This window comes from Telmatherina bonti (genome assembly GCF_933228915.1).
Source record: "Telmatherina bonti genome assembly, chromosome: 8".
Lineage (NCBI taxonomy): Eukaryota > Metazoa > Chordata > Actinopteri > Atheriniformes > Telmatherinidae > Telmatherina > Telmatherina bonti.
This window is the reverse complement of record NC_136626.1, coordinates 41,027,720-41,043,809: the sequence shown is the minus strand read 5'-3', so window position 1 is coordinate 41,043,809 and position 16,090 is coordinate 41,027,720. Positions and strand designations below refer to the sequence as shown.

The 16,090-nt window shown below is 42.2% G+C and overlaps 1 protein-coding gene across 1 annotated transcript in view; it reads left to right on the top strand.

Annotated features, from left to right (window-relative positions):
- The window catches only part of evi5b (ecotropic viral integration site 5b), a 381,555-nt gene extending 366,665 nt beyond the window's left edge, over positions 1–14,890 (top strand). The window contains exon 17 of the mRNA XM_079245478.1: positions 13,474–14,890. Within this exon, the coding sequence (XP_079101604.1) occupies positions 13,474–13,746 (273 nt within the window). The 3' untranslated portion in view covers positions 13,747–14,890. The remainder of the gene's footprint in view (positions 1–13,473) is intronic.
- Positions 14,891–16,090: the final 1,200 nt, after the last annotated feature.

Below are 16,090 nucleotides of genomic sequence, written 5' to 3'. Positions count from 1 at the left end.
CTGTGTAACAAATTAAATTGCAGAATTATCAAGGACGGTTCTAATGGGTTAAAGGGGTATATGCTGTAGCAAGCACTGCTCTTAAATGTCTGTAAAACCAAATTATACACAATGATTACAGCTGCTGATCCATCTCCTGTTGTCATTGTACTGCATGTTTTCAGTCAGATGGAGGAGAGAGGCAGCATGGATACTGGCAGAAAGTGTGTAGGTAAAAACTTTTCATAGGTCAACAATAACTTCCTGTTATAGCAGACAACGTGGAAACTTGGCCGATTATATTATGTTTTTTTTCCCCACTCAGTTGGTAAGACTGCCATACCACATTGTTGATTACACTGATGACTCTAGGAAGTCAACAGGTAATGTACTGAATGTTGCATTTGATCTAAAACTATACATACGTGGACAGAATTGTTGGTTCGCTTCAGTCAATGAAAGAAAAACTTACAATGGTCACAGAAATAACTTGAATCTGACTAAAATAATAAAAATTCTATGACATTTAACCAATGAAAGTAAAACATTGTTTTTCAGCCATGCTTTAACATAATTATATGAAAATAAACTCATGAAACAGGCCTGGACAAAAACGATGGGACCTTAACTTAATATTTTGTTGCACAACCTTTTGAAGCGATCACTGCCATCAAATGTTTCCTGTAACTGGCAGTTAGAATTCTGCGCCTCTCCGCAGGTATTTTGGCCCACTCCTCAGCAAACTGCTCCAGTTTTCTCAGATTTGAAAGGTGCCTTTTTCAGGTGCCATGTCTCAACTCCTTCCAAAGATGCTCAATAGGATTTAGGTCGGGACTCATAGAAGGCGCCTTTAATCCAATGTTTTCCTCTTAGACATTCTTGTGTTAGCTGAGTGTTTTGGCTCATTGTCCTGTTGCAAAACCCATGACCTGCAACTGATACCAACCTTTCTGACACTGGCCAGCACATTTCTCCCTAGAATCCCTTGATAGTTTTGAGATTTCATTGTACCTGCACAAATTCAAGGCACCCTGTGCCAGATGCAGCAAAGCAGCCCTCGAACATCACAGAACCTCCTCCATGTTTTCCGGTAGAGACAGTGTTCTTTTCTGTCCATACTTGGCAAACAGTTCCACTTTATATAGGCCCACCGACTCATTACAAGATTGTAGACACCCGTGATGCTAATTAGTGGACACACTTTGGATTAACATGTTCCTTTGGTAACTTTATTTTCAGTCTTCTCGAGGAGTACCATCATTTTTGTCCAGGCATGTTTCATGAGTTTATTTTTTCATAGAATTCTGTTAAAGAATGATTGAAAAGCAATGTTTGACTTTCACTGGTTAAATTCATTAGAATTTTTATTTATTATTACTTTTGTCAGATTCAAATTATTTTTGTGACGATTGTGAGTTTTTCTTTGATTGACCAAAGGGTACCAACAATTTATTCACATCTGTGGCTATCATTTTAATTGGCACATGCCTGGTTCTATCTAGTAATTTTATAGGTATACATGGTGCACTGACATGGGAAACAAATGTCTCAACTGTAATTAATTGGTCATGAAATAGATTCTATCTGCTCAATACTTCTTTTCATTACATCCGAGTCATCACATGTAATTGACATGTTCCTAGAATGCAAGCAGATTCGCCTGCTGTGAATCTGCTTGCAACACATACACACATTTAGTACATTAATTTTCAGTCTGAGTTATTTCCCTGCTTCACTGTATAACTGTTTGCTTTTTGTATTTCAGACGGTGGTATTTACAGCAAAAACAGAGGAGACAAGAGTCTGTCGTTTTTCAAACAATGACCCATGAAAGAAAATCAGGGGAAAAAAAAGAGTTTTGCCTAAAAAGTGGAAAGAAGGAAAATTATTTACTCCCATTTTACATCCAAATTACGAGCAATGACTTTGTCAATACATCCAACTAAAATTGTTTTACTGCAGCTTTCGACTAAAGTTATACTGATCAGATCTATATGGAGAACTGTTGTTTTGTTTTTTTCCCTCCATCTGATGAGACGACCACCAACTCGCGTGTGGAGTCATCAGAAGATGAACATGTAATTTAGCTACTTCTTTGTGAAAACATACTCTAGAGGAAAACACAAGTTCACTCTGTGAACTTCAGCAAAACATTTTTCAATTCAGAGTTTCTGACTTGGAAGATTTACAGAGATTAATCTGCCCTGGAAGACACCCAAAATGGCTGATTTGCATGTCATTGTCTGGCATTGTGGCCAAGCCCAGAGCAATTTGCCATTGAAGTGGTCGTTGTGAGAACAATCCCTGTTACAAAAGAGAGAGCACAAGAAGGTGTAAACTTTTCTACAATTTAACATGCCTCTTCTCATGGTTTCCCTTTGACTGCAGCCACAACACATTCACAATGTCTGATTTCCCCATGACACATTTGCTATGTTCAAAGGCCTCTTTCATTCCACTGAAGACAGCTGCAATACGTCTAAAGTAGTCTTTTTTACAAGAAGGCAAGAAACTATGTTATATGTTTGTGATCGAACCATTAGCAAAATGTATTTAGTCATGTGCTTCGCCCAGCAATAAATCATCCATTGATATATAACATCATATTGGTCAAATTTGTATAAGACAGATATTTAAGTATTTTCTTTGCTGTCAAATGAACTTTTCTGCTCACTTGCGTGTGTTTGTAAAAAGAATATACAATAAATAACACAAAAAATGGGTTTTTAGTCATTATTGCTACACTAGGCTTCTGTCTGGTATCCTGACACAATATCTGCACAAGTATCCTGAACCCGCATATCAAGAAAGAAAAATGTCAACGTTTTGTGACTTTACTAGAAATGGCCCAGATTTTTATAAGGCACAGAGAAATATACCCTACAGATATGTCAGGATTCAGATTCTTTTTAGTATCTTGATCTCGGCTATTTCTGGACATGACTGCAGATCATATTCGAAGCTCATATATGACAAAAGTCAGACACACCTTGTATCTGGACACAATATATGTCCTCATGCAGTATCTTATGTCCATATATCACCAGATATGGCACATGTTGACCACTGAGGATCTTTACCAGAAATGGTCCAGATTCTTCTTAGACTTAGTAAAAATATCCCCTACAGATACACCAGGATTCTGGCTCTGTTCAGTATCTTGACCACAAATACTTCCGGACGTGACCACAGGTCATATCCGGAGCTCATATATGACAAAAGTCAGACACACCTTGTGTCCGGACACAATATATGTCCTCATGCAGTATCTTATGTCCGTATATCACCAGACATGAAACGTGTCTCAAAATGCACCAGAAATGGTCCGGATTCTTCCGATATTTAGGGAAATATCCCTGACAGATATGTCAGGGTTCTGGCCCTTTTCACACAGTGTGTATTTTCATCCTAACACGCTGTTTATATGCAGGGTGTGGCTATCAGGTATACGCTGCTGGAGGGGGAGGAGGGGAGCCGGGAGAAGAAGCTTTGAAATATAAGAAATGAACGACTCCATTTGGGTTGGAACGTTTGGATTGGTCAGAGTTTTTAACAGATTTACAGTAAACTGAGGGGTCTAACTATATTTCTTATTGTTCATGATTACAGAATGTATAGACTACTATCAGGACGAGGAACCTCTTCACCCAGAGGAACACGTCTCTGAGTGCTTTAAGTCTTCGTTCCCAGTGTTTAGATGTTTTTTCTCGTACCATACTCATGCAGCAGACTGCATACTGGACCAAGCACATACAGTCTAGGGTTGTTTTATTTAGAATTTGGTGCATTTAACAGGTATTATGAAATAAATTTAATTCAGTTAGCCAGAGGACACCATATCAGTGAAAGAGAGGTCTTTTGGTGGCGTTATATTTCAACCATGACACTGTATAGGCCTGGGTGATATGACAATATGTATCGTCTGGACGATAGAAAATGTCCATCGTTTCATATGAGGCTCTATCGTTTACGCCACAATAATCTGCTTTACTGCAGTATTTTACATCAAGATGCGCTTTACGGCAGGCTGCAATACATAAACATGCAGGAAGACGGTAGCAGACGTGTTTCAGAGGATAATTCACTAAAAGATGAGCAGCCAACCCAAACTGATGATCTTGTTCCTAAAAGAGGGAAATTTCTGTCTGGATGCGGTTTGAATATAAAAAGGGCGACGTGGAACCGACAACAGACTAGCTCACAGTCCCAACAACGGACTCCGACACGGCCCTACTCTGTACGAACTATCTTCCTTTGCAGGCTTTCCAATTTCTGTCAATAACTCGGGTGTGTTGTCCCAAATAACATTGCAGTAATTAATGTGTGGCTCAAACAGAGTTTTGTATGAAGCGAGTAATATAGTTAAAGAGTTAGTGTCTTCGTTAAAAAAAGGCCAACTTTTTTAGCTAGATTTCTTATTAATTGTTCTATATGAGACTTTAAATTTATGTACTTATCAGTGAGAAGCCCAACGAACTTAGTACAGCTTAATGATCTGCATCTCATACTTCAGGGTTCAGACTTCAGGGTTCAGAGTTCATGGTTTGGGGTTCGGAGTTCGGGGTTCAGAGTTCAGGGTTCAGACTTAAGGGTTCAGACTTCAGAGTTCAGAGTTCAGGGTTCAGGGTTCAGAGTTCATGGTTCGGGGTTCGGGGTTCAGAGTTCAGGGTTCAGAGCCCCTGTTTTGCCTTCCAAAAGATGGCATCTAGGTTTGTCTCAAAGGAAGGTCTGTCATCCAGGAAGTGCTTACACTGACTGACTGTTTCCACTGCTTTACTTTTAACATAGGTTTGGGCTTTGACAGGATTGTCGTCAGAAAATCAACCAACCAACATATGGCTCCAAAGTCAATGCTAGGTATTTCTGAAAGACTCTGAGCAAGAACATGAGGCTGCATGCCATATAAAATGTAAACTTGCATGTGCTTTCCTACCCTTCAAGTGCCTGGCAACAAAATTCAACAGCATCCTCAACCCTGTTCCTGGGTTGATAGGCAAACCGAAGTGGATCAATGATTGGATGTGTCATTGAAAGCTAGCTTTTGTCACCATAGGCACCAAACTCTTAATTGCCACTGAGGTCAGGGCAACACAGGACAATAAGCATTCAGTATCTTCGGTGTTGGTACCTTCGCCACTAGGACATAATAGATTTCTAGTATCTTCTGTACCTTGTCTCTGTGCTGCAAGTTGGACAGCTTTATTTCCCTTTTCACCAGTTTTTTTTTTTTTTACCTTCTCTTTGATAGTAAGCTATTTTTTTCTGATTGAGAGAATTCTTAAGGGATTTACTGACCCAAGGCTTGTTGTTAGGATCCAATGTTATAGATAATCATCTCTTCACAATAAGAAATATTTCTTCTGTGTATTGGGTTCTATGTTCTGAACCAGTCTGAATCTGTTTCTTCCAACATGTCTGTATCTTGCCTGGCAGGCTACCTCAGGTGAGTGGTTTCAGATGTGTCATGTGACTTCTAAAGTTTTCCATAAAACATTGTTTTGACCTGTTCGTCTCCTGTTGTCTTCAGATTGGTTCGCTTGTAGTCACTCCTGAATTTTTTCATACATGTGCACTGGTTACATCAAAAGGAAGTATTTGGATGTTGACTGATACAGTATTTGTGATATGAACCCCTATTCTCCATTTCACTTTTCCCCACTGTGTGTTCAGTTGTCAAAGTTTCATTTTTTAAACTACAAGGAGGAAGAAAGCTGAGTGTGTGTGGTGGGGGAAGCATGAAGAGCACTGTTACACATGTATGTGTGGCATCAATGATGATGGCATGCAGCGCAGACTGTTGGGAGAAGCTATGTTGACTTTCCAAAAGGCTTTGCTTGCGCGATGGAAACTGCAGCTAACAACACCAAGGATATTAAGTCCCAAATAAGTCTTTATTAGTCAATGACTTGATAGGTGATCACCACATTGATTTATTCTGTTTTACGGAAACCTGGTTACAGCAAGAGGATTATGTTAGTATTAATGAAGCTACGCCAGCTAACTATTTAAACTTTCACATTCCTAGAACTACAGGCAGAGGAGGAGGTGTTGCAGCTATCTTTAAGTCAGAATTTTTAATTAATCCTAAGCACAAAACTAACTATAAATCCTTTGAATTCCTGACATTAAATTGATCTCATCCAAAATGGAATTCAGAGAAACCGCTCCTTTTAGCATTAGTGTATCGCCCACCTGGACCTTACTCCGAGTTTCTGACCGAATTCTCTGATCTCTTGTCTGAGTCTGACCAAAAATAAATTCTACTATAGTAGATGTTTATCAGACAATATTATCAATTGAATCAATTTTTCCCCTCTACCATGTGTTAGCATGACTGAGAGTCCCCCTTTAAGCCTTACTCCTGCTCAGATTGATCAGCATGCTGATACTATAACAGCTTCAATGCGTACAACCTTGGATAATGTTGCTCCCCTAAAGAAGAAGAAATTAGGTAAGATTATGAAGGCTCCCTGGTTTAATTCCCAGCTTCGAGCTCTAAAACAGGCATCAAGGCGTTTGGAAAACAGATGGCGTTCATCAGGACTAGAGGAGTCTCACTTAACCTGGAAAGAAAGTTTAATCGTATACAAAAAAGCCTTACGTACGGCAAGAACAGCTTATTATTCATCATTGATAGAGGAAAACAAAAACAACCCTCGGTTTCTTTTCAGCACTGTAGCTAGGCTTACTAGGAGCGCTGTGGAGCCATGTATTCCTTTCTCACTTAGCTGTGATGATCATGTATTTTTTCAGGAATAAAATTGACACTATTAAAGATCAAATTCACAATATTCTTCCTTCTACTTATAATGTTGAGCCTGTTGTGGTCTCCGAAGCATCCTTAGAACCAGGATCTGACTTGTGTCTAAATAGTTTCTGTCCTGTCCAACCCTCTGAATTAACTAAAATAATAGCTTCATCTAAACCATCCACCTGTATCTTAGATCCTCTCCCAACGAGCCTCTTTAAGGACATTTTCCCTTTAATTAATACATCACTACTAAGTCTTATCAATATGTCTTTTGTGACAGGATATGTACCACAATCATTTAAAACTGCTGTAATCAAGCCTTTACTTAAAAAGCAATCTCTGGATCCAGAGGTGATAGCAAATTATAGACCTATATCTAACCTCCCGTTTATGTCCAAAATTCTGGAGAAAATAGTTTCAGCTCAGCTACATGCCCACCTGAGCAGAAATAATTTATGCGAGGAGTTTCAGTCAGGATTTAGAGCTCATCATAGTACTGAGACAGCATTGGTGAAAGTTACTAATGACCTTCTTATGGCCTCAGACAAAGGACTTGTGTCCGTACTTATCTTGCTTGATCTTAGTGCTGCATTTGATACAGTTGATCATAACATTCTGTTACAGAGACTAGAACAGGTGATTGGAATTACAGGTACAGCGTTAAGCTGGTTTAAATCATATTTATCTGATAGACTTCAGTTCGTTCATGTAAATGACAAGTCCTCCTCCCAAACTACAGTAAGTCATGGAGTTCCTCAAGGTTCTGTACTTGGACCAGTACTCTTCACGCTATATATGCTCCCTTTAGGCAAAATTATTAGACAGCATGGAATAAACTTTCATTGTTATGCAGATGATACTCAACTATACTTTCCTTTAAACCAGATGAAACAAATCACCCCAATAGGCTACAAAATTGTCTCATAGACATAAAGACTTGGATGTCTAGAAATTTTCTCCTCTTAAACTCAGATAAGACTGAAATAATTCTCGTTGGATCTGAAAAACTCAGAGCTAAATTTTCCGGTTTTGTAATGAACCTGGATGGCATTACTTTAGCTTCCAGTGCTACAGTGAGAAACCTTGGAGTAATATTTGACCCTGACCAGTCCTTTGGCCCACATATTAAGCAGGTTACTAAAACAGCCTTCTCTCATTTACGTAATATAGCCAAAATTAGGGACATTCTGTCTCAGAGTGATGCAGAAAAACTGGTTCACACTTTTGTTACTTCGAGACTAGATTACTGTAACTCTCTATTACTGGGCTGTCCTAAATATGCCCTGAAAAGCCTTCAGCTGATCCAGAATTCTGCAGCCAGAGTCCTGACCAGAACCAGCATGAGAGATCATATTTCTCCAGTTTTAGCCTCTCTTCATTGGCTGCCTGTTAAATCTAGAATAGAATTTAAAATCCTTCTCCTTACATATAAAGCCCTCCACAGCCAGGCACCACTATATATCAAAGACCTCATAGTTCCTTATATACCAAGCAGAGTACTTCGTTCGCAGACTGCAGGCTTACTTGTGGTTCCTAGAGTCTCAAAGAGCCGAGCAGGAGGCAGAGCCTTTGGTTATCAGGCCCCTCTCTTATGGAATAAGCTCCCAGTTAGTGTTAGGGAAGCAGACACCCTCCCCACCTTTAAGACTAGGCTGAAGACTTATCTTTTTGATAAGTCCTATAGCTAGGGATGGTTAGCATCCCTTAGTTATGCTGCTGTAGGTTTAGACTGCTGAGGGACATTTCCTGATACACTGAGCTTCTTTCTTTTTCTCTTTATCTCTTTCTTTTACCCCCCCCCCCCCAAAAAAAACAAAAAACAAAAAAAAACAGTGTTGCATCATTAACATGTATGTCTTCTGTCTCAGCAGGTCTCCCTGGCCGGGAGTAGCAGTTCCTGTTGTCTGTTGTCTTTCTGTCCTCTTCCCCCCACACAGCAGAGGCAGATGGCTGCCTGTCCTGAGCCGGGTTCTGCCGGAGGTTTCCTTCCTGTTAAAAGGGAGTTTTTTCCTTCCCACTGTCGCCAGTGTGCTTGCTCAGGATGGGAGATTGAGTTGGACTCAACTCAATCTGTTGGTTTCCTTATATAGGCTATTATGAATTGGCCTTCATTATGTTTTCCCCTCTGTCTGTAAAGCGTCTTGAGATGGCATTGCCGTGATTTGATGCTATATAAATAAAGTTGAATTGAATTGAAATTGAATATTCAACAAGTTCATGAGGGTGTGCAGCCGTTCATTGGTTGTCTCAGGAGAAAGCATTCAAACCATTGCAAGTGGTGTAGTGTTTCCGATGTGCTCAGGTCCTTTTTGGTAAATTACTATGGCAAATTCTTACCTGACCTTTCCACGACGCTTGCGCTGCAGGTGGAAGTGGCAGACAGCAGGTGGAAGTGGCAGCAGGCCCAAGAGAAAGAACTGCTACATTCTGATAGAGTGCTGGCACACTTTGATCCAGAGCAACCAGTGGTTCTGTCATGTGATGCCTCTCCCTATGGAGGTGGAGCTATCCTTTCACATAGGATGGAGGACAGATCAGGAAAACCAACAGATTATATGTTCCGCACACTCACAGCAGCAGAAAAAGGGTACTCACAACTGGACAGGAGGGACTAGCAGTGGTATTCGCAGTTTATAGGTTCCACCAGTACCTATATGGTCGACCTTTCATCATTTGTACAGACCACATGCCCTTAACAGGGTTGTTCAGTGAGTCGAAAGGCATTTCCCCCTTGGCATCAGCAAGAGTTCAGCGCTGGGCGTTAACTCTCTCAGCTTATCTATATAAAATACAGTACCAGGCCGGCATTGAAATGCAAATGCTGATGCTTTCAGCCGTCTTCCCCCTGCTGATACACCGAGTAACTCATGTATGCCACCAGAGACTGTGTTCCTGCTAGATAGACTATCCCAGACTCCCGTGACAGTGAAGCAGATAAAGATGTGGACAGACAGAGATCCAGTTTTATCACAAGTGAAGAGGTGGATGATGTGTGGCTGGCCAGCGTCCGTCGAGCAGGAAGTATTCAAACCCTTTGGGAGGCAGTGTTCAAGATGGGTGTCTCCTGTGGGGCTCTCAGAGGATTGTTCCAACACCAGGGCTGGCACAGGTGATGGAGGAGCTGCATGATGCTCACCCTGGTGTGTCACGAATGAAGAGCCTGGCCAGGTCTTTTGTGTAGTGGCCAGGAATGGACAATGCTATTGAGGGCAAAGTAAAAGAATGTACACAATGTCAGATCAATCAGAAAATGCCAGCACCAGCTCTGCTCCATCCCTGGGAGTGGCCAGGCCATCCCTGATCCTGACTTCACTTGGATTTTGCAGGACCGTTCATGGGCCACATGTTCCTGGTTCTGGCAGATGCTCATTGAAAGTGGCTAGATGCCCACATCATGTCAAACAGCCACCACAGAGACGCTTGGGACTATTTTTGCCACACATGTCTACCAGACACCATTGTTGTGGACAATGGGCCCACCTTCACAAGTGAGGTATTTCATGAATTTCTGGAGAGGAATGGTATTTGCCATGTTCGCATCGCATCATCATCCAGCCTCAAATGGTTTAGCAGAGACTCTAAAGGATGGCTTAAAGAAAATATCTGGTTCTTCCCTGGGAACCAAGCTGTCTCGTTTCTTGTTTCAGTACCGGATCACTCCTCATACCACAACAGGGGTGTCCCCTGCAGAAATGCTGCAGTTAGATGGGACTAACATGCCAAAGAAAGAGTTTTCACATCTGGAGACAAGGTGTTAATGATCGCGCCATGTGGGTGCACCGCACAGGGCCAGTATCGTTCACTGTCGATTTGTTGGACGGTCGGCAGATTTGCAGGTACCAGGATCAGTTACGTGTCCGATGTGAGGAGGGGGAGGAGAACCCTTCCAGTACCAGGTTTCAGGGTAATACAGACATCTCAGTGGATATTAAGGTGCCTGGAGCAACACAGCAGAATGAGGGACTGTCAAAGCAGGTGGTTCAGCCTGTGAATGCTCCACTTTAGGAGGACTGTGCAACAGCTGCCACAGAGCAAAGAGTTCCTAAGTTTGAACTGGGAAGATCAAGGAGGCAACACAAGCCTCCAGAGAGACTGAACTTGTAAACCAGTCAGGCCACAAGGCCAAATGGTTGCTGGTTAGGTTCTGTCATTGTTTTTGAAGTGATTTTGAGAAAAAGTTTATTTTCTGATGGTTATACATTAAGTGGAAGGAAATGTTTTAAACACTAGAGTAGTTTTATTTTTAGTTGTTCTCAACAGTGGAAGTTAATGTATTGTTGGAGTGGTACATGAAAATGTAAAGGGGGTGCCTGGTTTCTGTGCATCAGTGTTTTGTACCCCAGAACAGTGTTGGTTAAATGAGTTTCTGCCCGGCCCCCATTGAAGGTGGCCTTCCTGTGTTTTAGCTTGTGTCCCAGTTTGGATCACCGTGTTTTGAGTCTGTTTTAATAAGGAACAGCGTATAGAATTTTCCCCAGCCTTAGCATATAACAAATTTAATTATATGACATGTTAAACAAAAAACGCTGCCAACCAAAACCAGCGTGCAAAACCAGGTCAGTCTCCTGGACAAGCAACCAATTTATGTTACAAAAAACGTTCCGTCCTGGCCCTCACAATGAAAATATATCAATAAACAAACCTGCAAAGCAAGAACGTGGGGGTGAACCAAAGCTGAAACAACCAACTAAATCAACTAACCCAGACCAGAAAGTGTTAACATGAAAATAAACCACGTTTCCTAACTGTAGCTCCACATAACCAGGAGAAAGAAAGACACAACAGAAGCCCCTGTTATCTGAGGCCATCATTAGACACCCTGACTGAAACTCAGGATTTCTGCACTGATAGGATCACAGTTTGATCCTTATTTATTGAGATCTTGTTCGACCATTTTTATTATTATTCCGCCAAACTTTGCCGCGCTACTCCTCCTGTGCCGTTCAGGTCACTTCAATCATTCACATCTTAAACCCTGCAGCTCTTTCAGGAAAAGTGTGCTCTGACTTTTGTCGTTTCAAATCTTTGTAGTTTTTCAGATATTTAGCATTTTGTAAAAAATTAATTCAGCCCTGTGATTGGATGAAAGTCTTTCAAACCCACTGTGCATTGGACGTTGCAAAAATTCAGCTCTGTGATTAGTTTTGGGGGTTTCAGATCTCTGCACCAGTTTGCAGTGTCCGGGTCATCAAGTTCCCGTCCCCATTGTCTTTCCTGCAAAATGTTTGGCACGCTACTCCTCCTTCACCTTTTGCTTCACTTCAACCATTCAGGTATCAAACTGTTCAGCTCATTCAAGAGATATGTGCTATGACTTTTGGTCTTTCTAACATGTAAACTTTTCAAGTTATTCACATTTTTGCCAAATGTTAAAATCCTCTCCAGTGCGTGGACAAAACAGAATTCAGCTCAGCGATTGGTCCATTTTCTGCACCGGTACACAGGTACACATACAAGGTACTGGTTCAAATGCAGCATTTAACATACAGCTCTGTTGTTGTTTGTCAGCTGCTTGTGTGATGGCGTGCAGTTCTGCAGGCTGCTCAACGTGAACTATTGGTCTCTGCTGCACACTTCAAGGAATTTATTTGCAAACGTCTCAGTTAAATATGAAGGATTTGTTCCAACAATGCTCCCTGCAAAGTCTTTCAAGTCTTTGATAAAACCTAACTTGAACTCATTAAACAAAGTTTTTCACATTAAACAATAAAGTCTGTCACATCTTCACTGGAGTTTAGTTCAACCTCACACATGTTTTTGCAATTCCACTAATTCCACCCTGCTGGACGTGAAAAACAAAGGTGTTCCCGTCCCAACTGGAAGAAATCTCAATGCTTTTTCTAAAGTGTAACTAAACATACTGGTGGTGTAGTGAGTAAGTCAGTCAGTGTGCTTCAATACAGGAGTTTATGGGTTCAAATCCCAATGTGGAGCAATTTGAATTTTTTTTTTTTTTTTCCAATTTCTTGTGCAATTTCATTTCAGTCATTCAGCATAGTTCAATAAATTGGCATTCACAGTTGCTATTATTTCAATAACAGCTGGTTCTAGTTTAGATTATTTTTAAACAACAGCTGTGTTTTTTCCCGTGAAGGCTGATTGTTCAGGAAGACAGTGACCGTGTATTTTCTTTTTATTTCATTTATCCAAAATGTAAAATTCTGAGCTGATGGAGTAGAAACTGTTTAGCATTTCATTTCCAGGCTGCAAAGTCCTGAAGCAGGAACGGACCCGCTGGGAATGTTTTAGCAGTGCACATCAAACTGGCTTCCCATAGGTGGACCTGATCAGACTCCATGTTCTCTAAAACCAAATCCTAACCTAATCTTTAGTCTTTAAGTGCTTGTTCTCGGTGTTTAGTCTGGTTACCAGGCAACAAGCAGCCCGTGCGAGTTTCTGTTTGATGTGCAGAGGAACAGATTCATATCGTCTCTTCTGGGTTTTACCTACTTCCTGTTAGAGGTGTGAAAGCCTCGTCATCATTCTGCCTCCACAGACAGATCGCTTCCCGCGTGGTGCGGTTAGTTAACTGGCTGGTTAACTGGTCATTTAACTGGCTGGTTAACTGGTTAGCCAACTGTCTGGTTAACTGGTTATCTAACTGTCTGATTAACTGGTTAGTTAACTGGGTAGCCAACTGTCTGGTTAACTGGTTATCTAACTGTCTGGTTAACTGGTTAGTTAACTGGCTGGTTAACTGGACAGTACTGTTGTTCATTAGTATTTTTCCTGTTTCTTCTCAGATTTGCTGCCTGAAAGGACCGAGCCGTGCGGCCGCTCGGCCCACCTTTGATGGGATCCACATAGTAAATCACTACGAGGGCGTCAGTGACATCTATCGGTCTTTAGACAACGACGGAGTCATGGACCCCAGCCTCCAGGACCTCCAGCAGAGAAGCAGAAGATGCATCCACCCCAAACTTGGGGAAACAGACAGTGAGGATGAGGTGGATGATGGGATGGTCCTGCAGCTCTCTGTGCCTCAGAGCAGCAAGCACAAGTCCACCACCGTTTGACCAGAGATGGACCAGTGTCCACTGGTTCTTTGAGCTGGAGCAGCTGGGAGGTTTTCCCACCTGTAATCGGCACCACAGATGGACCAGTGTCCACTGGTTCTGTGTGCTGGAGCAGCTGGGAGGTTTTTCCACCTGCATTCAAGCATCTTCATGAGTTTAGAGAGTAGAAATGTAATTTCATATCACAGATGAGTTTCTGCATTTGTTCCCTGTTGGACGTCTGACCAGGTCAGATAAAATGATCACCCAGTCACCAAACCAGTGAGTGGTTGGTAAACCCCCCCACCCCCAAACACCCACCCAGTGGAGGAGCAAAGACTACATGGTTTTATACTTTAAAAGCATTTATTAATATCAGAAGTGGATCGATGATCACTAAGTGTCCATCACTCCCAGCCCAGACAAAGGTGTGTGTGTGTGTGTGTGTGTGTGTGTGTGTGTGTGTGTGTGTGTGTGTGTGTGTGTGCACGCACATGCCATGCATGTTCAAGCCCAGTATGAAAGCTGCTTTTATCCACTAAAGCTAACGTTCTGATTGTTGAACCAGCAGGTGTGTAAATATGTAAATGTGTTGACTTCTTCTCTTCTGACTGCAAGTATGTTTAGATTTATTCTGACGAAAAGGGAAATAATTTATGAATAAAAACATTAAAAACGTGTTTTTAGGTCTGCAGAAAGGAAACATTTCTGTCTTATGACCAAACGTTTATAGCTGGATGACTGTTAAAGGAAGGTGAAGCTAAAACCAGCATCTTGTTCTGAGACTGATCCTCAAGGGACCCTGAGCCGGTCCAGGGACAAGGGACCCTGAGCCGGTCCAGGGACAAGGGACCCGGAGCCGGTCCAGGGACAAGGGACCCGGAGCTGGTCCGGGGACAAGGAACCCGGAGCCGGTCAGGGGACCAAGGACCCAGAGCCGTACCATAGACCCAGAGCCGTACCATAGACCCAGAGCCGGACCATGGACCCAGAGCCGATCCAGGGACCCAGAGCCGATCCAGGGACCCAGAGCCGGTCCAGGGACCCAGAGCCGGTCCAGGGACTCACTGTTGGAGACAGTTCTGCTACTTTGTTTAAGAATCTGACTTTGAAATAAAGGCATTAATGGAAATGCAGAATGATTGATGTGCTGATGGAGGTGAATAAAAGGGAAATTTGGTGTCTAGTTTCATGACTTCTGTGTGATGGTTAATCTCAGTACTCTGTGATAGTTTATCTCATTGCTAGTTCTATCTGATGGTTAATCTCAGTTCTATGTGATGGTTAATCTCAGTTCCATGTGATGGTTAATCTCAGTTCCATGTGATGGTTAATCTCAGTAGTAGTTCTATGTGATGGTTAATATTTTGGAATAATATTTGACCCTGACCAGTCCTTTGGCCCACACATTAAGCAGGTTACTAAAACAGCCTTCTTTCATTTACGTAATAAAGCCAAAATTAGGGACATTCTGTCTCAGAGTGATGGAGAAAAACTGGTTCACACTTTTGTTACTTCGAGACTAGATTACTGTAACTCTCTATTACTGGGCTGTCCTAAATATGCCCTGAAAAGCCTTCAGCTGATCCAGAATTCTGCAGCCAGAGTCCTGACCAGAACCAGCAGGAGAGATCATATTTCTCCAGTTTTAGCCTCTCTTCATTGGCTGCCTGTTGAATCTAGAATAGAATTTAAAATCCTTCTCCTTACATATAAAGCCCTCCACAACCAGGCACCACTATATATCAAAGACCTCATAGTTCCTTATATACCAAGCAGAGTACTTCGTTCGCAGACTGCAGGCTTACTTGTGGTTCCTAGAGTCTCAAAGAGCCGAGCAGGAGGCAGAGCCTTTGGTTATCAGGCCCCTCTCTTATGGAATAAGCTCCCAGTTAGTGTTAGGGAAGCAGACACCCTCCCCACCTTTAAGACTAGGCTGAAGACTTATCTTTCTGATAAGTCCTATAGCTAGGGATGGATCCCTTAGCATCCCTTAGTTATGCTGCTATAGGTTTAGACTGCTGAGGGACATTTCCTGATACACTGAGCTGCTTTCCTTTTCTCTTTATCTCTTTCTTTTACCCCCCCCCCCCCCCCCCCAAAGCAGTGTTGCATCATTAACATGTATGTCTCCTGTCTCAGCAGGTCTCCCTGGCCGGGAGTAGCAGTTCCTGTTGTCTGTTGTCTTTCTGTCCTCTTCCCCCCACACAGCAGAGGCAGATGGCTGCCTGTCCTGAGCCGGGTTCTGCCGGAGGTTTCCTTCCTGTTAAAAGGGAGTTTTTTCCTTCCCACTGTCGCCAGTGTGCTTGCTCAGGATGGGACGGCTGTAGCTCAGGAGGAAGAGCAGTTGTCCTTCAACTGGTAA